At 43.3% G+C, this 21,337-nt stretch overlaps 2 protein-coding genes across 16 annotated transcripts in view; both read right to left on the reverse strand.

The window, feature by feature from the left end:
• Positions 1-1,248, reverse strand: part of PHLDB1 (pleckstrin homology like domain family B member 1) — a 62,664-nt gene extending 61,416 nt beyond the window's left edge. For 3 of the 15 annotated variants that reach the window (XM_069066653.1, XM_069066654.1, XM_069066652.1), the window contains exon 1: positions 762-1,235. In XM_069066653.1, the coding sequence (XP_068922754.1) occupies positions 762-806 (45 nt within the window). In that variant the 5' untranslated portion in view covers positions 807-1,235. Of the gene's footprint in view, positions 1-761 lie in introns of all 15 variants that reach the window. The other 12 variants (XM_069066650.1, XM_069066649.1, XM_069066659.1 and 9 more) reach the window with 10 other exon arrangements.
• A 9,048-nt stretch (positions 1,249-10,296) lies between these two features.
• Positions 10,297-21,337, reverse strand: part of ARCN1 (archain 1) — a 33,771-nt gene continuing 22,730 nt past the window's right edge. The window contains exons 6-10 of the mRNA XM_069066663.1: positions 18,158-18,323; positions 16,976-17,123; positions 16,401-16,509; positions 14,070-14,274; positions 10,297-12,327 (exon numbers count right to left, since the gene is read on the reverse strand). Of these exons, the coding sequence (XP_068922764.1) occupies positions 12,238-12,327; positions 14,070-14,274; positions 16,401-16,509; positions 16,976-17,123; positions 18,158-18,323 (718 nt within the window). The 3' untranslated portion in view covers positions 10,297-12,237. The remainder of the gene's footprint in view (positions 12,328-14,069; positions 14,275-16,400; positions 16,510-16,975; positions 17,124-18,157; positions 18,324-21,337) is intronic.

Genomic DNA, 21,337 nt, shown 5'->3' on the forward strand with positions numbered 1-21,337 from the left:
GAGCCATGTGTGTGTGTGTGTGTGTGTGTGTGTGTGTGTGTGTGTGTGTGTGTGTAGGGGGCGAGGGAGCGGGGACCCTTGCCTGTAACTGCTTCTCCTACATCGGGCGTGACTCCTGACACAAGCAACTGGTACTCTCTTTGGCCTCAGCTTAGCAGTGATTTGTTGCTATTGTCAAATAGTAATTTGGAGAATACGAGGCATCCTCTGATCTGGCCCGTGGATTAAGAGCACAGGCTGCCATCACCTGCAGATACTGAACGGGTTCCTATGGCCGACCACTCAATCATTTTGAAGCCCAGCTAACCCGGAGAGGGTACCGAAACACAGGTACGATTCTGTATGTAGGTACCAGTTGGCAACTCCAGAAGCGGGTCTTTGGGGGTTCTGAGTGAGGCCCCCAGGTCATCCTGTCACTCCCCACCCTCCTCCAGTCCAAGTCCCGGAAGAAGGGGTTCTCCGGGAAGGCGAGACAACCCAACCCTGGGTTCTTGTTCGGCATTCTCTCCTCCCCAAGAAAAAGTGAAAGGTTTGTGTGGACGGGGGTAGAGGGGTGGAAGAATAGAATGGAACAGTCGGATTTAGGAAAGTAAAACCTTAAATTAAAAAAAAAAATAAAGGAAAGACCCAGGTGTTTTTCCTTTATTGTTTCTTGGGACCACGATGGCCGGACTTGGATGTCTGTTCCCAGAGTGACCCCAGCTCTTGCTCTGCTCTTTAAACTCCCCAACCTTCCCTTAGTGATTTCCCTCGCCCTTTACCTGTCCCCGAGGCAAGTAACCCCGTTCTGGCCCCGATCGCTGCATGGCAAGCCAAACTGCTGGGCTAAACTGCGCTCCAGCCAGCTCCGGCCTGGCGAACGCCTCTCCCTGTCTCTACCGCGCACATCCGCTCCCCAGACCAAGGGCTGGCCCAGGAGAGGGAGGAAGGAATCTGGAGGGGAAGGAAACTGAGGCCGGGGCGGGGAGTAAGGAGGGGGACGGAAAGCGAGTATTCACCAGGACACTGGACTGGAATGAAGAGGACAGCCTGCATGGGGAAGATGAGGCCCAGAGGGACAGTGTGGGAGGTGGAGGGACAAGAGGGCAGCAGGAACCGACAAAAAGAGATTGGGGGTATTGAGAGAGCAAGTGAGGAGCTGCGAAGAGAAAACTCAAGTACATAGAAGAGAAGACAGAGAAGGAAAGCGATGTCTGAGAAACGGAGGCTTAAAGAGAGAAGAGATCAGAGGCTCTGGCGGGGGAGGTAAAAGGGAATCTTGAACTGCCACCAGTTTATTGCTTTCTTGGGTTGCTTGATTGATTCAGGTTGCCTGAGGGGGGAGAGGAGACTGTACGTGAGGCCAAACCCTGAGGCGTCGGCTCCCTAGGCCTCCAGGTGCCGCAGCACCTGGTCCTGCTTTCCCAGCTCTCCCTCCCTTCGTCCCTTCCCCCTTCCTTTTCTCCCTCTCTCACTCGGGGCAGGGGGCTATGCAGTGCGTCCCCCTCCCCTTCCTAGTTCTGGCCCAGGACAAGGAGTCTGTGTTGGGACCTTAGCCGCAACCAGCCCCGCCCGTCCCGGCTCTGGACAAGAGTTCTTTCTTCGGCTCGGCCCGGCTGGGCTGGGGAGAAGGCGTCGCTTGTTCGGCTGGGAAGCAGCCTGGCCTGCCCGGGAACTCAGGGGGAGGAGGTCGGGGCTACACGCCCCTAGGCCCGCCCGCCAGAGCCAGACTCCCTCCCTGGTAAGGGCAAGCATACTGCCTCCGGCTGAGGCTGAAGAGAGGTTAGAAGAACCGATCTGTCTGTTTCTGCTGCCCCTGGGGTGTTAATGTCTGTTTCTGGACAATTCTCAGCTGCCCCTCTCCCGCCCCCGCCGCCGATGAGTCAGTGCTAGAGAGCAGCCCGGACAGCTGAGCTAACCTGGCCAGAATGTGTGCTGGCCCGCCTGACTCCAGGTCGCCCACCCGGGTGCCCTCCACCCCTGATTCCCCACTCTGTTCTCCCACATCTCTGTCCCTGGTATGACTGTTCAGTATCATCCCACGAGTGTAAGGCAGGTTAGGGCCAGGGTGGGGATAGAGCAAGTCAACCCAAGACCCTCGACCCGACTTTATCCTGTTCCCATTTTGCTCCTGAGAGTCTCATCTGGGTCAGGGTGGCCCCTCTAAAGGCAGATGACAACTCCTGATTTCCTCCCTGACTCCCTCTCCATCCTCCAGAGAAACCCTGGCTCACTAGACTTGGTCCGGTGCTTCCCTGGCCCCACGGAAGGATCAGGATGGGATTCGAACCCAGGACTCAGCGGGCACTCTTGACTAAAGAAACTGAACCCCTATGTCCCTACAATTCTGTCTCCCGAGTAATCTCAGGATTGGGGCCGTCTGCGGGAGAGCATCCAGAAAGCCCAGACCTGCTTCCCAAATGACATATAAAAACCAAGTACCCTGGGCCTCCCATTGGAACACAGCCTGTAGTCAGCAGCCTCCACCCCAGCTCCCCAACTCTTCCCTCTCCCCTTCCTGAACTCTGTCTTGGATAACTTGGCTTAATTGTAGGAGTCGGTCCATAGGGGAAAACCCTGGAGGAGTTTCCCTACTAAGTCCTATCCGGATCCCCTGGGATTCCTGTCCCCCCTACTTTGAAGTCATTGGCCGAGTAGGAGGGTGATGAGACAGTTATGAAAGAGAAGTGGCTGCCCCCGAATCCCGCCTCCTCTATTGCCTTCCCACACCCCAACTTCCTTTGCTGGACAGTCCTGGGGACCAAGCCTTAGGGTTGAGGCATCCCATTCTGGCTTCTGTCCCTTTCCTCTACGCCCACCTAAAAGCCAAAGTCCCCAGAACAGGCGAATACCTCTAGTAAAGTTGGAGGGCTAGAAGGTGGAGCCTTTTAGAGGTCTGGGTACCCTCCAGGTGGGCGGGGGCGGGGGGAGCTAGGAATCCCTCCAGCAGTGGTGGCCGCAGTGGCTTTTCTTGACGCCAGGATGAGAGGAGTGGGCTCCTCCCTACATACAGACAGGGCAGACTCGGTTCTAGGTGGAGGTGGGGAACAGAAAAGAGGCTTGAGTTCTTTTACAAAAACACCTCCTCTACCCCCAGGACTCTCTTCCCTAGCTACCTCCTGTATTCACGTCCCGACATTTCACCACCCCCTTCCAAATCCCCAGTCTCAGATGGGATAAGATATGAGGGGGGGATGCCCCTACCTGTGGGAGGGCGGGCGGCAGCGTCTTCTCTTGCCTTCGTCGCTTCGAGCTCCACCGCCAGGACGCGGTTGTTTCTCCCGTTGAGCCCTGAGAGGAGGAGAGAACTCCGGGACCGCCCCCCCAGGCAAAGGCCCGTCCCCCATCTCAGCCTCTTCCCCCACCCCAAGCCAGAAAAGCCGCCCTTGTTATAGGGTTGAAGTCTGAGGCACCCCCCTCTTCCTGCAGCTGCACCTCCCTTCTGCTGTACAGCGTTGGCTTTGTTCTTCTCTGCAGCTGGGCTCCCCCCTCCTGGTGGGCCTCCCCCCATTTTCCCAGATCACCCTTTCCCTTCAGGTTTTAAATAATGACTCATGGAGGGGTACATTTGAGAGTTCCAACCTGTCCCTATTTCATTCCCAAACTTCTGTACCTTCTATCCCTTCATAAATCACCATTTATTTCCCCCGAAGACTTTTGCTTGTCCCCATTTTCCTCCTCAAACCGCCTTCCAGTTCATCAGTAACCCCAGGATTCAGGTATCCTTGTCCCATATTCTCACTTATCCAGTTCTGAGCAGGCAAACCCGAGGAGTTAAAGACGTCTCTCTTGCTGCAGCCCCATACCAAATCTGCTAGATTAGAATTGTAGCCCTGATTGGGGGTGGCGATGGGAAAACACCATCCTTGGGTAGGTCGGGGAAGGTTTGGTGAAGAAAGTAAGTGGGGCTGGAAACCCAAGAACAGTGTAGAAACTGAACCTGGCTGGAGCTGTTACCCTGGGAAACCCAATGCTAGCCTAAGACAGTGGATCCTCAATTTAGAGCTCAGCCTTTGCTAGGTGATTGATAGGGGAGGCTCCAGCAAGCTGTCCATAGTCAGGGCAGACCCCTGCATTGTCAGTTCTCTCTACCGCTCCTCCCAGAAATCTTCTTCCTTTCCTGGAACCTTTTGGACAGAGAATGGAAAGTGATAACATGCACAAAATGTTTTGTTCCAAAATTAAGACCCCCCTGCCCCTCCCCCCCCAATTGAAGGCAACTTGACTCAGAGTGAAAGGCAGACTTTGTCCTTTTACTCAAGAACAGAGGGAAACCAAAAGCTCCAAACTCAGTTGCTGGTTCTACAGTTCACCAACACCACCACCCCCTCTCAGTCCCATCCCTTCCCGCACCCAGAACAGGAGGAGGCTGGTTTGTTGGTCACTTATTAACAGGAGGCCCCCCTAAGGCTGCAGCTGACTATAACTGGGTAGTGTGGGAGTCATGTGGAGGACGGTGTGTAGGGGCTAGTTTTCACACACTATATGACTCCTGCTTCTTGTCATTGGCAAACTTGGATTGAGACAGAGACTCTGTCCTGCTACACAGTTCCTATGTGACCCACACCATGGAAGCTGAAAGTTCTCTAGGCTTTGGAGGATGGCCCTCTCTTCACCAGCAGGTTTAAAGGAAACCACCTAACCTCACTTCAGCAAAGAAATGCTAAGGGACTTTCAATTCATCCTAACCAGGCTGAGAGATCGTATATTTGTGATACCAGTAAAGTCATTACCTTCAGGAAAAAAGTATGAGTTGGAAAAGTCAAGTAATTGGAGAACAAGCATTGGACCTGGAGTCAGGAAGACCTGAGTTCAAATTTATCCTTTGTTTGACTCTGGGCAAGTCATAACCTCTATCTGCCTCAGTTTACTCATCTGTAAGGTAGGGATAATATTAGCACTACCTAATTATTGGGATTATTGGGAGGATAAAATTAGATATTTATAAAGTTCTTTGCAAACATCATATAATTGTTGGCTATTATTATTACATTATTATATACAGAGGCAAGGGAAACCAGAAGATAGATTAGGGTCCTTATGGAATCTTGTGTATACAGAATGGCCCAGTTCCTCCCTTCACCACTCTTTCTCTTAAGGCAGAGGCAGCTCAAGGAGGAGTCTCCTCCAGCTGCTTCAGGGACAAATGAATTGGCTACAGAAGCAGCTGAAGCAGGGGTTCAGGCAGGGCGGAGCAGCAGGCTCCCCTTTCCCTATCCTCCCGCCCACTCTCGGCCTGGCTGACCCCATGACAAAGGCTCTGTGCAATGTGCCCTCTCATCTCCCACTGGGGCCAGGCTCCAGGTTCCCACAGTTGCAGGGTTGAGAGGACTTGACAACCTCCCTTCCTCTTGCTATCCCCCACCCCAACCTCCACATCTGGAGCCCATCAAACTCTGTACTCTCACAGAGTTATGCAAGAGGCTGCTGGGATGGGGGGGAGCAAAAAAAAGTTGTTTTTTTTTTTTCCCCAGGCGCTTCATACTTTCCAAAGCGGAAGCCGGGGGAGAAGGCAAAGGCTTTGGGGAGGAGGGAGGTGGCCCTCTACACTTGGCTTTGAGTGTTGGGAGTAGGTTTGTCACTTTCCATACCAATTTTGCTCCTGCCTTGGCTTTTTTCCACCTTCCTTTTCTTAAATCTGTTATCCTAGCCTCAGAGAAGGAATGACTCCCATGGTCCAGGGCAGAACCTTTATACATACAAAGATTGGATCAGAAGTTTTTAATTCCCTGATCCTTTCACCACTGGCATAGGCCTGTTGTGGTAGTAGGTGTGGTGGCAACGGCTTCTGCTCCAAATAACTTCTCTCTCTCTCTCTCCAACTCGGAAGGAGTTCAAACCCTGCTGAGCAGCTCTGAGAAAGCAGACACTAGTTAGTCTAGATTCCCTCAAAGCCTGTAAGAATAGTGGCAAAATTCAGCTCTCCACCTGGGCCAAAATACTTCTTCGTAGGGCTGGGATCTAAGGGAAGGCAGAGAAGAAGGCATGTCTTCTACATTTGTGTAGAGACCTCATGTGAGCTGAATAAAGACAGGGGTCTGCCCTTGAGAGGCTAAAGAGAATGAGGAGAAATAGAACTGTTTAATTTGCTCTGCTTTTTCTCTAGTACTTATTCATAAATTAGGCAGGGAGATGGACAAGAATACCAAATGTTCTTTGCTAGTCAACTTTTCTATAAGGACTCACATTCTCCTAAGAGCATGGCAGTGGATACCACATCTTCAAACAGGTTGGATGACCATTTGTCAGAGATGTAGACATGCATCTGATAAAAAAAAAAAGTAGGATTTAAATGATGGTAGTTAAATGATGCAGTGGATAGAGCACTGGATAGGAAGATGAGCTTAAATCTGTCCTCAGACTGTGTGACCCTGGGCAAATTACTTGTCTGCCTCAGTTTCCTCACCTATAAAATAGGGGTAATAATAGACCTACCTCCCAGGGTTGTTGTGAGGATAAAATATTTATAAAGTGTTTTTCAAACCTTAAAGTGCTATACACATACCATTAATAAGATTCTGTGACTATAATTCTTTAATCTGGGAATCCAATAATTATTGAATAAAGTAGGCAGCAGAATTGGACTACTTCACCAAAGCAGGCTGAAGAGCCCCATGATTACAGGCTGAGTAGTTTTTAGGAGATGCCTTTTAAAAATGCAAAGAATCTTGTTACCCCACTGAGGGTAATCATGTTCAGTTACAGGTTGGACTAGATGACCTCTGACTTCCCTTCTAACTCTTGAGAGTTAGAAGAGAAAGCTGTAGTTGTGTGGGACTCACCTTAGAATACCTAAGCAGCCTCCAGGGGTTGGATAACATTAGAGGTTATCACAGTTATCAATCAATCAACAATTTATTAGGTGCCTGCTCTGTACCAAACACTGCCCCTAGTTACTTAGGAAACAAAGGCCCTATGTAGGAGGTAGCATTTGAACTGATCTTTGAAGAAAACCAGAGGTCTAAGAAGCAAAGATGAGGATGTATGAATGGAGGCACAGAGAAAGGAGACAGACTATTCTGTTTTAGGAAGTCCATTTGGCTAGCTGGGATGGGGAACCTGAGACCTTGAGGTCACATGTGGCCTTGAAGGCCCTCTAGTGCAGTCCTTTGACTGACTCCAAATTTCACAGAACAAATCCCCTTAATAAAAGGATTTGTTCTGTAAAACTTGTACTGCACCCAAGGACCTAGAAGGCCATGCGTGGCCTCGAGGCTGCAGGTTCCCCACCCCTGGTAGACCAGGGAATGCATGAAAGGGAGTAATGTCCAGTAGGATAGGGGCTAGACTTGGTATCTTTGGCTAATCCACCTTCTCTGTTACATGGTCTTAAAGAGCTGCCTTCAGCACTGAGGGGATAAAGTCTTTTGCCTGGGGTCACATGGCCAGTGTCAGGAGTGGGCCTGGAACCCAAGTCTCCCTGGCTTTGAGATGAATTCTCTATCCAGTAAGCTATGCTGTCTCAGTAATGTATAAGCCCTGGAAAAGTAAGTTGGAATCCATTGTGAAGGGATTTAAATGTCAAACAGGACTGTAAATTGTATCCTAGAGGTAATAGGCGGCCACCGGAGTAACATGGTCAGACATATGCTTTAGGAATATAATTGGCAGTTGTGTAGAAGACAGATTGGAGCCTTGAAGCAGGGAGACCAATTAGGAATGGCGCTACTGCAATAGTCCAGGTTTGAGATGATTTATTTTTTTATCCAGCAAATACAGAATCTTGAATTGAGAAGTCAGAGGTCATCCAGTCCAGTGGGGTGAATGAAATTCAAATAAACACCAATCCTTAAGGGCAGCATATTGACTTGGAAAACCACAAACTAACATTATCTATGTTACATAGTATTTTAATAGTTAAATGTTTCCCAATTACATTTTAACTCCATTACAACCACAAGTTTGACACCCTTAGTCCAACCTAAATCTGAACATGAATACTATCAAGTAGGGTAACTTTTTTTGGGAAGAGCAATTGGGGTTAAGTGACTTGCCCAAGGTCACACGGCTAGTAAGTGTTAAATCTCTGAAGCCACATTTAAACTCTGGTCCTCCTGACTCGAGGACTGGTGCTCTATTCACTGCACCACCTAGCATGTTACCCCACGGGTAACAAACTTTTTTTCATTTTTCCAGGACAGAGAGAGTGTAGTAAGCCTCACCTCCTGAAAATTGCTTGTGTCCAGTAATCATGGGAATGTTCAGTCAATTCAGAAAAGAAATCCAAGCAAAGAATCATGAAGTTTCCTCAAAAAAATTTAAATCCAACTTTTTATGAAATGTAGGTTAACTTCATCATGTAAGTGATCATCTATTGTGTTTCAAGTGAAGCTGGTACCTACTGCCAGGCTCTGTAGGAAGGTCTCTTTTGGGGGTCCCAGCCATAAAAGAGCAGCCAGGGTTTCCTCTTGGACATGCCAGGAGGTTCAAGAGGCTCCTAACAGTGAATGAACCTCTTTCCCTTTTCTCTTGGGCAGAGAAACTTATGCTTTCCAAGTATTGAACCATTATAGGTTGTCTAATATTATTTTAACTAGGCTGTAAAAATTTTTCTTGTAGCAGCACAGGGGTCTAGTAATAACAAGTACTTAATCCACAGGTTGATTAGAATGTTGGGCAAAGATGTGGGCACTCAATGATACCTGACATTTACAGTGACTTAAAATCTGCAAATAGCTTTATATACACTTTCATATGAACCTCACAAAAATCCTGTGAGGCAAGAACTATAGGTCCTACTATTCCTACGTACAAATGAAGAAACTGAGGCATAGAAAGGTTAAATGGTACCTATGGTCACACAGCTAATATTTACTAAAGGTAAAAGCTGAATTTGAGGCAGCTAGGTGGCACACTGGATAGAGCACTGGGCCTGTTGTCAGGAAGACTTATCTTTGTTGAGTTCAAATCCAACTTCAGATACATACTAGCTAAGCAAGTCACTCAATCATGTTTGCCTTAGTTTCCTCACCTGTAAAACGAGCTGGAGAAGGAAATGACAAACCACCCCACTATCTTCAACATGAAAACCCAAATGGAGTCATGAAGAATCAGACACAACTAAAACTAAAAAAAAGGTGAACTCAGGACTTCCTGACTTAAAGCCTAGCAATTTATCTACTGTATTACACCTTCCTGACTCAGTCACAATAAAATAAAAATAATGGGATTCTGTCCTTTTCTCTCACCCATTCCCATCCCAAGTAATGTGATTGTTCCACAACAAGCCATGCTAAAGGACAACTGTTCAACAACTGTATGACACCCCTTGGGTTTTTGCCCGATGGGAAAGGTGGTAATTAAGATGCCATCTGAAAGGCAAAGTCCTTAGCATTAAGCAGCAGATAAAAAGATTAAAGAAATGGCTACACTTAAAACTCAGATAAAAATATTAGGCCTCTACCTTACATGAAAGGCCTCATGCAGTCTCTAATGGACTACTTGGATTTGAAGCTATTTGGCATATGCAAAAGACACATATTCATCTCTCTTAACCTCACCAGATTTAACTGATTCAAAGGAGGAACCCCCACTATTTTCTCACTATCTCAAAGCTTATTATCCTGTCATCTTTCCTAATGATACCAATTTTTTTAAAAAATGCCATTCACGCATCTCTTTGGAGCATCCCTTCACAAATACAAAATGCAAGGAAAACGACAGGACAAGTAGCCAGTTTTGGAAAAGGATACGTGACAGTGTAACTTACCAAAGTTGCATTTGGCAAAATGTACACTTAAGCCACCTAATTTAGCCTCAATTAGACCAAGAACATACCAGCTTTTTTTTTTCCCCCAAGCCAAGTTCAAATCTATCCCTCTTTAGGGAAAACAAAATGTTTCTGCTTCCGTTATTAAAAACCCAAACATACCTCAGAGGCTTTCTCATTTCAGAAATTCGCCTTCTAAATCAATTCCATTATGTTCCACAAGGTTCTTCAGGTGATATTAAAGTTAAAATGCAAAAAGAAAAGCATAAACCTTTTCTGGTTGCCCATTCCTGTGAACACATCTCTATCCTCTAATAATAATTCAAAATCCACTAAAATTTCCAAGGTAAATAATCAATGACCAATTATCTAGGCTAATAGAAGGGAAGCAAAAATAAAACTATCCAAGTTACATTTGGAATTCACTTCAACAATTCAATCTGATATTTAAATAGGTTGGGAGAAGTACCTAGATAAAAGAAAAACAATAAATGAAAAAGTGATTCCCTTATTTCATCTCTGGAATCCAGGAGCACAAAAGCAAGTTTTCTGAGTAAATGGTGGAACAGAATAACCCAACAATTGAGACAGTAAATATGCTAAAGAACTGATTTCATAATACTCTTTATTTGATTAAAGAATTTGTATTCTTTGTGTACACTGGAATGTTATATTCCCTATGTAATTATTTTACAGGGTTACAAAACTTCTTTCATTTTAAATATTACCCCAAAAGTAATTTCAAAAAAAAAGTTCCTGTGAAACTAAACCTGACTTTTAAAAATCATATGGACAAGCAACTTGAACAAAATTGGATTAATAATATTTCTCACCTACTTAACTACATGACAAATTTCTTTTCCCTGTGCCCCTCCCCCCAAAACCCTCACATGGAAACCAAGTTGAAGATTCCTCCCTGATGCAGTTAAGAGAAAAAAAGCTGGGAGGCCAGGAACTTCCTTGGAAGACAATCCTAGGGCCCTTTATAAAAGTACAAACTGCTTCAAGCACACTCTCTACAAGGAAGAGAGAAGGGTTCTTTCATCGGCTAAAGGGGCAGGAGTATTTGTATACATGAGTTGTTTGCTTGTCCCCTCTGCCAGTCACTGCTGCAGCACAAGATGCCATTTGCTGAAGCCAAGCCTTATGAAGTTCAGTGGATCAGTGGACACAAATATAGGCTCAGTTGGCTGCTGAGTTTTTCCTCTTACTGGTGGATAAGCTGGCATGGAAAATCAACCAGCACCTGATGCTATGTGGAAGAAAAAGTTTAAAAGAAGAAAAGGAAAAGTGGGCTGAAAATTTTCAATAAGTGTTTATCTAAATGGAAAGTGCCACAAGGCAGAAAATGGGCTATGCAAACAGTCCCTATACCAGGACATACAGTAAGAAATTTCCACCTGCTTGTTAAGGACCGAAAACCTAGTAGCAATGGGGAGCGCCTTCAATGTCACAGGTCAATGAGAGAGTTGAGACTCAATGAATTCAGCCTCAAAAACCACCATTATATTGTCTAGGATTCTGAGGAGGACATAACATTCAGAATGGCCAGGAAGGAGGTGGTGGTGACAGGATTTTAAATGGATCACAAACACTCTAAAGTATGAAACTTAAACCTTTAGCCAGAGTGCCCCAAATGGAATAACTGCAAATAGGGGAACCCTGGCAACAGACATGATTATATCTATGGATGGATAAGCTCTAATTTGGGGCCCCAAGAGAAGCATCATTCTAACAGGTCTCCTATTCTTTCCCAAGTGAAGATCATGAGACCACCTGAGAGCTGCCACTTGAGTCCCAAAGAGAAGGCAGCTACCTCCCATTCTTGACTTCAAACTAGATTCTCAGCAATATTCTTGGAGATAGGCCTGAATGAGGGACGTCTTAGGAGTGTGCAGAACAGAGAAGTAGGAGGCAGCAAGGAGGGAGAAGGGAAATGGAACAGGGATATAAGACATTCTTTGTGTTTTCACTCCAGAACCCCATTACAAAAATCAAAACTTTCACTTTCAAAGTTCTACAATTAAGGACTGGCCAGATCAGTTTGTTTCTAGGAGTGACAAACAAATGCAGTGCTTATGTACAAAAAGATCCCAGTGCCCGACTGAAGTGAGAGAAAAGAAGGCTAAGAACAGAAGGGATTAAAAAAAGATTAAAATCTCTATTTGCAGAGAAAACCTTTTAAAACAAAGAAAGTATGAGGTGCAACTGCATTTAGGGAATGAAATGAGGGGTGAGGTATAGAAGATGTTTAACCGGGGGTGTTCTCTGGGGAGCCTGCTTTCCTGCTGGCCAGTGAGATCTGCCAAATAAGTCAGCAGCCTTCCCTCCCACCCCTCCCCCCTTTAGCTTGTGTCAATTCTTTGCCAAAGAATGTCTCTGAGACCCTGGAACTGGGGATAAGTTGAGGGTCCTTGCGCATACAGAATCGTGCGTCTTATCAGAAAAAAAGATTTCCAGTGGCTTGCAGATTTGGAAAAAACTCTTTAGCCATTGTAGGTTTCTTCTTTTATTTAAAAATCTTCTTTTTCGGTTCCCTTCTCTTGGTATTACAGGATTTCATATTTATCGACAAGGAAGGTGGTCTCCGTGGAAAACCTTACAGGACTATTCCCATCCACTTGGGTCACTTTGGTAACCTAGAAAAACACAAACAGATTGGGGGTGGGGAAAGTGAACCTTTAAGAAACTTATTAAATTTTCATCACAGCCCAGATCAAATCCCTTGAGCATAATGGAGAAGGTGGCTTAGGAAAGATCAACTGAGACAGAGGTTTTAATATTAAAAGAAATTTCATTTCTTCAAGTACCAATGTAGAGCATGATGGAGAGGTTAAGTGGTACCTCCAACATATGACTGAAGGTGTCAGAATGCCTGTAGAGCCTGGCTGTGGCAAGGCGGTACATGTTCTGATTTTTACCACAAACATCTTTTATTGGTCCAGCACTACTATGGTCTCATCTTATCCTCAGCTCACAAAAATGATTTGCTGCTGCCATCACCGAAATGTTGCTACTTCTGAACACAAAACTATTAAACAGACAGAAAATGAGGAACAATTCTGAACTCCAAAGAATGATGATGACAGAAGGGTAGGCAGCAGAATATTCAAGTAAGTATGCATATATAAAAGACTAAGACTATAATCAGACTGGTGCAAGAAAGTCTAGTTCCTAACCCTTCTCCCCCCAACAATTTCCACCTCTACCGCCCTGGTTAGATGTTACATTCTACAGACTGCATAATAACCTTGACTGGACAAGATTTATAGATTAAATCTAGCTCAAAAGGAATGGAATCAAGAATGATTCTGAATGAAGGTGCATAACCCTATTCATTATCATTACTTGGCTGCAGCATGAACAATCTGCCCTGATGGTCTCCTGGCAAATGTCACACCAGGCTGATCCACCCAACTTATTTCCTGGGTTCAGTTGGGATAACTGCCCCTCTTGAGGGGTCATAAAGCCTTATTCTGTTGTATGTCCTTCTGACTGTCTCAGAGGAACAGTGCATCTGTTTAGAAATATTCCCACCTAGTCACCTGTTTCGTAATGTGACGTCCAATATAGATCAAGTTATATCAATGACAGGGAAAAAAGAGTGCCTGATCTTGGGGAGAGCCCAGTAGAGAAAGCTAGAACTTCCTACCTACTTATCAGAGAGATACCAAGATATTCAGTATTTCTCCAACTCCCATGAAAATAAAATAAAAAAGGGAAGAAGACAACAGTATGAATGGATCTGTTGGTGATATAATTTCAGAGACAGCAGGAACAGTAAACTAAAATGATGGCCTAAAAAGGGATGATTCACACCATATCATCACAGCTATTTCTCAGAGGTATGGGAGTGAAATACTGACTAATGTTAAGAGTTGATCCCTTTATTAACTGAAGGGAAGTAGAGGAGCAGATAACCTAGAGATCATTTCTCCTGGTTATTGGCATTTACACAACTCTTTTCCAAATTATGTTCTATTTAAGCTAAAATGAAAAAATTCATTTGCATTCCTTGAGCATCAAGTCATGGCAAAATAACACAAAAGTATAAATGTGTGTGTTGAGTGACAGGAGGCAACCAAGCCAGTAATCACAAAGCAAATCAGCCACACTTAGATAACTGTCTTTTCTATAATTGCTACATATTTCACATGGATCATTTAACTTATCCTTAACTCAGTTAGTAATGGGGGGAGGGGGAGGAAAAGAGAGGGTGAAGGACTTGCCTAAGGTCACAAAGTGAGTCAGTGGTGGAGGAGATTATAGATATTACCAGCACTTCTGAGACTCCTGCCCTGATCCTGAAACCATGCAATTTACCAGCTACCATCTACCCCACTGCTTGAGCTGTAGATCTCCCCTAGGCATGGGTACCTACCTGTATGTTGCAATAGTTCTTTTTGGAGATGAAGGAGACTTGCACAGGAAAGAAGTCATTAGGCTGCCCAGCAATGCTGAATTCTAGGCTTCCACTCTTGTTTTTGGCATCAATCACTGGCAGGCACCACTCCAAGGTGTTTCGTCGACTGTCATGGCGATATTCACCATCAATCTCACCAATGACAGGGGCACCAACTCCAGACCTGTCATAGGCAACACACGTACAAAATCAGCTCAGCTGGCCAAAGACAAAAGGAATTCATTAAGGATGACTAGCTCCAAATTAGATCAAATGTAATTTTTAACATAGCCCTTGAGAAACAAGGTTCCAAATGAGAACAGGGACCAGGGACCAGAGGCCAGGCACCCTCATCTTGGGACACTTCTACTTTACTGCAAATAAGTAGGCATTTAGCATGAATGTCTATGGGTTGCTCCTGTCTCTCACTCAGGTCACAAGAAATATATTCTCTTTGAATCAAGACATATTCCCTCTGCAAACCTTGTATCCCCGATTTAATCCTATGTTACGGAATTAAGAAGAAATTTTAATACTGGTACAGATATTCTTTTAGGTATCACTGGGAAATAGCAACATTGGAAAACTTTTCGGATCCAAACCTTTAATTATTTAGAGCAAAGATAGTTGAATTTGTGTTTTATGGACCATGAGTCCCTGGCTGTATTTATTTATTTTGCTTTTTTTTTTCTTTTTTGGGAGAGGGAAGGCAGGGCAATTGGGGTTAAGTGACTTGCCCAAGGTCACACGATTAGTTTTGTGTTAAGTGTCTGGATTTGAGGCTGGATTTGAACTCAGGTCCTCCTGACTCCAGGGCCAGTGTTCTATTCACTGCCACCTAGCCGCCCCCCAGTTATATTTATAGGCCTGAGATTAGGAACTGGACTTTGATCTGGTAGATCAGCATTTAATCTGACAGTGAAAGAACCCTTGGGCAGTGTCTAAGTGAAAAAATGAATCATGGTGAGGGAAAGAAAGATCTCTAGTGACCCTTAGTTTATAAGGGAACTACTACCAAAGCCAGTTAGGGTATATTTTTCATTATGCATGAAGCTGACAAGCAACTTGTCCACTCCCACACATTCTAAATTTACCTTCTGTTAATTCACCAAGTAACATTTTATGCTTGTGATAAATAAAAGGGACAAAGAAAATTCTATAAAGATGATATAAAAGACTAAAGACTCTTCTCTGTCTATTTCATGGTCCTAATTCTATTTAGTGCCCTTCTCTACACCCCCAAATCTGATTTTGGCCACTTCTGACATCAGCAATGGTAGAGGACAGGGTATGAAGGGTCCCTTGTGAAGAATATTGCAAAACTGAGCAAAGACACAGGAAACCACTAAAACCACAATTACAGGGTAGATGGTAAAACTTAAAAATTGTGGCATCCTAAAAATAGTACAGTAAAATAAATCTTGACAAACGAAAACCCACACCTGTCACCCAAGTCCAAGCTCTATAACAGCACAAGGCGGCCTTCTATTGTTCCAAAGCAAACAGTAAAAAGGCTGTGGATAATAAGGTGATCACTCATTTTAAGGGACTCTGCTAATAAGCTTGGGGAAAGTGTAAGTGTATACTTTTTGAAGGCAGATTTTAAAGAGCAGGATTGATAAGGACGGGTATACTATGTAAAAACCTGAAATAATTTCCATGCAGGAATTTGATGTAAAATTACAAATTAAATTAATATTTTCTCCTTCTCAATGATCATAGACCCATACTGCAGTGAGTAATGTCAGAAAACTCTATTGTTTCTCAGAACACAGCCACAAATTTGGTAAATAAGGAAAAATCTCTACATCAAGTAAAGATAATGTAGGTAGAAAGGGAGCAAGAATTTATTAAGTACCTATTTTATACTTGACACTGTGAACAGCCCTGCTTCATTTAATCCTCACAATAACCTTGGGAGGTAGGTGCAAATATGATCCCTATTTTACAGGTGAGGAAACTGAAGCAGACAAAAGTTAAATGACTTTCCCAAGGTCCCAGAACCAGGAAGTGTCCAAGGCTGAATTTTAACAAGTCTTCTTGACTCTACACCCAACACTCTAACCACTGTGTCATCTAGCTAGAATGTAACCTCATGGTAGAAAGCTTCAAGGAGATTACCCTGGGAATATAGGCAAATACACTTACTATTCAATAGGAATTTACTGAACATGACTGCTGTGTATTAACTAGCCCATCTCTTAAAAAGACCAACCTTCCAAGATTCCTGGACAAGATCAAGTGAGGTCCCAGAGGTATTATCAAAGCTTTGATTTATCAGCTAAGCTTAGGGAAAGTGATTCTACTTACGGGAGTGGGATGGTGATAACTACATCATTCAGTTCTAAGTTCTCTTCCTGCAGCTCATATTCTATGTTGACATCACAGCCGTTTCCACTCTCAGAGGGCCAGCAGTTAACTAAGGGCACAAAAACAATGGTAGGAACACTGAGGTATTAAAAGAATCACAAAATGTCAGAGGTGGAAGGGACCTCCAAAATCACCAAGTCCAACCCTCTCATTTTAGAAACTGAAGCCCACAGAGGCAGTGACTTCCCTAAAGACACCTGGCTAATAATCAGCAGAGCTGGCCCTTAAATTCACTTCTCTTGATTCCAAATTAATGATCTTTCTGTTTACAACATGCTTCAAGATGATAGGACAGCAAATCAGAGGTAAATGACTGTTACTATCCTCAAACACCCACTGTAAAGTAACAATACTAGAAATGGCCACTTCAAACTGAAGCTACTAAAAAATGCCACAGAGATAAGCTTTATTTTAGTTTTGAGAACAGTTCAATTTGTTGCCAAAAGAGCCAGCACCACTACCAGTCCTCTCAAAATACAGAGTTTAGCTCAATGGCACAGACCAAAGGCACTTACTTGTTAATGGAATGAAAGATTCCTCTGTGGTTTGTAGTCTCCACTTTAGCACTCCAACATCACTGTTGACTGGGAATGACTTCTCAGGGTTCTTCAAGCCAATTAGAGATTCTGCAGTAAAGAGTTTTTTGTCCACATTTGGATGGGTCTGATATGACAGAGAGGAGAAAGAGCATTAACTTAAATTCAGATAAGACAAGATACAAAGTGTTCCCTTTTGGTCTTATGTGGTCCAAAGTTTTAATTGACGAAGAGAAATACCTAAAAAAAGAACTAGTGACAATTCCTAGGAAGGAATTTATCTCACAAACTACAGGATACTTAAATATTAATTCCAATTCCTATTCTCCTCTATGGGAAAGCCCAACTTCTAAAATGCTGTTGGGTTCATGAAAAAAAAATATGCACATAAAAAAGTAAAGACTACCACAACCTTTCCAAATACATTTTATAGGGAGCTACTTCATGATAGGGCTAGATGTTAATCTTGGCCTTTTATAAAGAAGCAGCAGAAAAGACAAAACAAAATTTCTAAATCACCGAAAAGCTTTGTGGAAAGCAAGGTTACAGTTGTGACTAGAAGGGAGTTTTGCCACAGCAGACAAATCGGTTGGATGGACTTAAACTCTAGCGAGGGTGCACAGAAATATCAAGCCTACTGAGCAAGCTGTTCAAGACTTGACTTCATCTCTTTATGGTGTTATATACACTTTTGGAGCCAGAGAAGCTTTTGTCTTTAAGAAGTAGTTGTTACTTCCAAAAGCCTTGAATTCCTACACATACACACACAGATACACATACACACTTAATAATAATGCCATCTTTAAGAAAGAGATTTTTCACTTGTAATAGATAGGTAGTGGGAAATTAGGAGACTAACAAAGTATTTTTGTGGTTTGTTTTTTTTTTCAAAGGGAGAGAGCCTTGAGGGCAATGAAAATTACTACTATGAAACCATGAAGTATAACAAATTTGGCTCATATCATCATCAGTCAACAATCTGAATAATCTTGCTCTTTTTGAACTATGTCAAAAGATAACAATATCTCTGCTATATCTCGAGTTGCCATATTTTGCAACCATACAATAGATTTCAAGCCTGCTTATGATGCCTAGTCCTTAACAGCTATTCTAGTTTGATGAAAGCCTTCAAGGTTTTCCAGGCCCTCTGCCTCTACTTACTTGTAGTTGCACTCCCTTCTTATCTTCATTTTCCACATGTAGACGAATTCGACCAAATTTGTCATCTGAGATCCTTAGCATTATCATGCCATGTAGCTCCATGTTCTGCAAGCCTCCGTCTCGTCCGCAGGTCAAGGTAATTTTTTCTTCAATCTTCATATGCACACTAGAGGTATAAGAAAGTCACTTACTCAGGTTGGAAAAGGAAAATGAGGTATTGTTCAATGTTAAACTCACCACTGACAACACATTTTTAAAGATGCTACCACTCTGGCCAGCATTATGTGAGGGGCTGTTTTCATTCTTACTCTGACCTCAGTTGACTTATAAGGCTACAAAACATCCTGGAATGAGGAACGAGGAAATAAGGAAGATTTAAGAATTTGACTCCAATCTGATTTTCCTTGTCCTTTTAAAGACAAAGTCTAAGGTACCAGGATCAACTTCTATGAATAGTGTAAGGCAGAACTTTATATTCACAGGAGCTCAGTTAGCGTTTTCTGCACAACCACCAAGTGCCAAAGTCTTTTCCAGATAGCCTAGCAAATTACTGATTCTAATTTATTCCCCTGTCTCCAAACCATCTTCACAAAGGTGCCAAAGCACACCAATCTGATATTATACTTTTACTGAAAAAAAAAACAACAAAAAAAACCTCCAGTGCTTCCCCATTGCCTAATGAATAATAAACTACTGATCTAACCTGGCATTCAAAGCCCTTTACAATCTGGTTCCAATCCATCTTTCCTACCTTACCTCATATTATTCTCTTTTCCCTACTCTGTGTTCAAGCCCAACTAGACTATTCATCAACCCCCTATTTCCATTCTGTCCAGTCTTATCTCAATCCCTTTAGCTTATATTGTCCCTGAAACCTCAAACTGGCTCTCCCTACCCACAAACTCCATTTATTTAAAGCCCTCCCTTCTATTAAAGAACAACTTAGGTACCCAGTCTTCCATGAAGTACAACCCTTGGGCAAAAATGATCTCTTTCTCCTCAAATATTTTGTAGTACTTTGCCCAAACCTCTCCCTTGCACTGATTTAACTCCATTTATCACAGTCATTTATGTACATCTTTCCTTCCTATAAGCCTGCAAACTCTTTGAAAGAATGGTATCAAAAATATACCCACGTACATTTACACAGACACATATCTCTTTATATTCTCAGTGCCTAGTACAGTACATTTTGGTTGGTGCTTATTTTTTAATGGGTAGGTTAGAGTTCCAACTATCTCCCTAAGTCCAAACTGTCACTGCTAACTTTATTTTAACTCTTAAGCCTTAGCACTCTACTAGGTATATCTCAAGAGACATTTCTACTTCAGGAGACCTACAGTAGGTCAGTCAATCTGCCATTTCTCACAAAATGATGCAACACTATTTTACTCACACAGAACTCAAAGGGTGCGAATATGCCTCCTTTATACAAACCTAATAGAACTCTTCTTCCAGACTCATCTTTCACTTGACCTCAAAACCATCAGCAACAGTAGAAGGCTCTGGGCTTCAACACAAGAAATCTGAGCTGTGAATATGTAGACTTGCTTCATAACTGCTACTTACTTGTAAGTTTTTTCCAACCAATATTAATGTCCAGAGCTGGGATAAGACTAATTGGAACATTTCCTCAGGGGGTAAATATTTAGAAGGAAAGAATACATATTCATATGTTATATAATATTTATAAACCTTGGATGGAATATTGAGTTTTTTCCAGTTCAATTTAGGAGAGTGGGAAAGACAACACCAATGCACATTTACAGATCTAGCTCACCTGATCAGGACCCCTCTGTGAGACAGTACACTAGACACTCCCCACATTTGCCAAGGAAATAAGTATTTGAGATCAATTCAGGCAGTAAAGAGTTGAGAAAAGGCAGTCTGTGAGTCAACAAGTACATATTAAGTTCCTATAACATGCAAAGTATGGAGCTAAGTGATAGAGATACAAAGGAAAACAAATAACTAAAAACAACCAAAAAACAGCCCCTGCTCTCACAGAGCTCTAAGTCTACTGAGAAAGACAACATATAAACAACTATATACAAACAAGATACACAAAGATAAACAACAGAGAGAAGGCACTAACATTAAGGGGGACCAGGAAAGGCTCCCTGTAAGAAAGTGCAATTTTAGCTGGGATGGAAGGAAGCCAGGGAAGCCTGGAGGCAGACAAGAGGAGAGAGAGAATCCCAAGAATGGGGAACACCAGGCAAAAATGTGCTTAGAAGATGAAACATCCTATAGGAGGGACAGCAAGAAGGCCAGTGTCACTGGATGGCAGAATACCTCGAGATGAAGAAGGCTGGAAAAGATAGGAGGAGGCCAGATCATGAAGGGCTGTGAATGCCAAGCAAATGATTTTATAATTGATCCTGGTTGGGGGAGTGCTATGGTCAGACTTGTGCTTTAGGAAGATAAACGACAGCCAAGTGGAGGATGGAATGGAATGTGGAGAGACCTAAGGCAGAGAGATCAAATAGAAAGCTAATGTAATAGTCTAGGTGTAAAGTGATGAGGGTTTGTAGCAGGGCGGTGGCAGTGTCAAAAAAAAGAAAAGCAAATATCTGAGAGATGCAAAGGTGAAATCAATAGGCCTTGGCAACAGATTGGATATGGGGAGCAAGAGATAGTGAGGAGTCAAGAATAACAACTACTTTGAAAGCCTGGGTAACTGGAAGGATGGTGGCTCTCTTGAGAATAACAGGATAAGTGAAGAGTTTGGGAGGAAAGATAATTTTAGTTTTGGACATAACTGATTTTGAGATGTCTAAGGGACATCAAGTTTGAGATATATAATAGGCAGCTGGAGATATGAAATGACAGATCAGGAGACAGGATAGGAACAGAAAAACCATCAGCATAGAAATAATTAAATCCATGGAAGCCAATGAGATCACCATGTGAAAGGCACAGAAGAAGAGAAGAAGGTCCAGAACAAAACCTTAGGAAAACAGCCAGAGTGAGCAAGCATCACTTGGATAAAGATCCAGCAAAGGAGACTGAGAAGGAACAGTTAGATAGGTAGGAGAATCAGGAGAAAGCATTGTCATAAAACCTGGAGAGAAGATAATATCACGAAGAGGGTTATAAAGTGTCATACAGAGAGGTCAAGAAGGATGAGGACTGAAAAAAGATTATTAGATTTGTCAATTAAGAGATCATTAGTAACTT

The sequence above is a fragment of the Petaurus breviceps genome, unplaced genomic scaffold, assembly GCF_028583685.1.
Source record: "Petaurus breviceps papuanus isolate PSGF00001 unplaced genomic scaffold, PetGlider_PUasm1.0 90723, whole genome shotgun sequence".
NCBI lineage: Eukaryota > Metazoa > Chordata > Mammalia > Diprotodontia > Petauridae > Petaurus > Petaurus breviceps.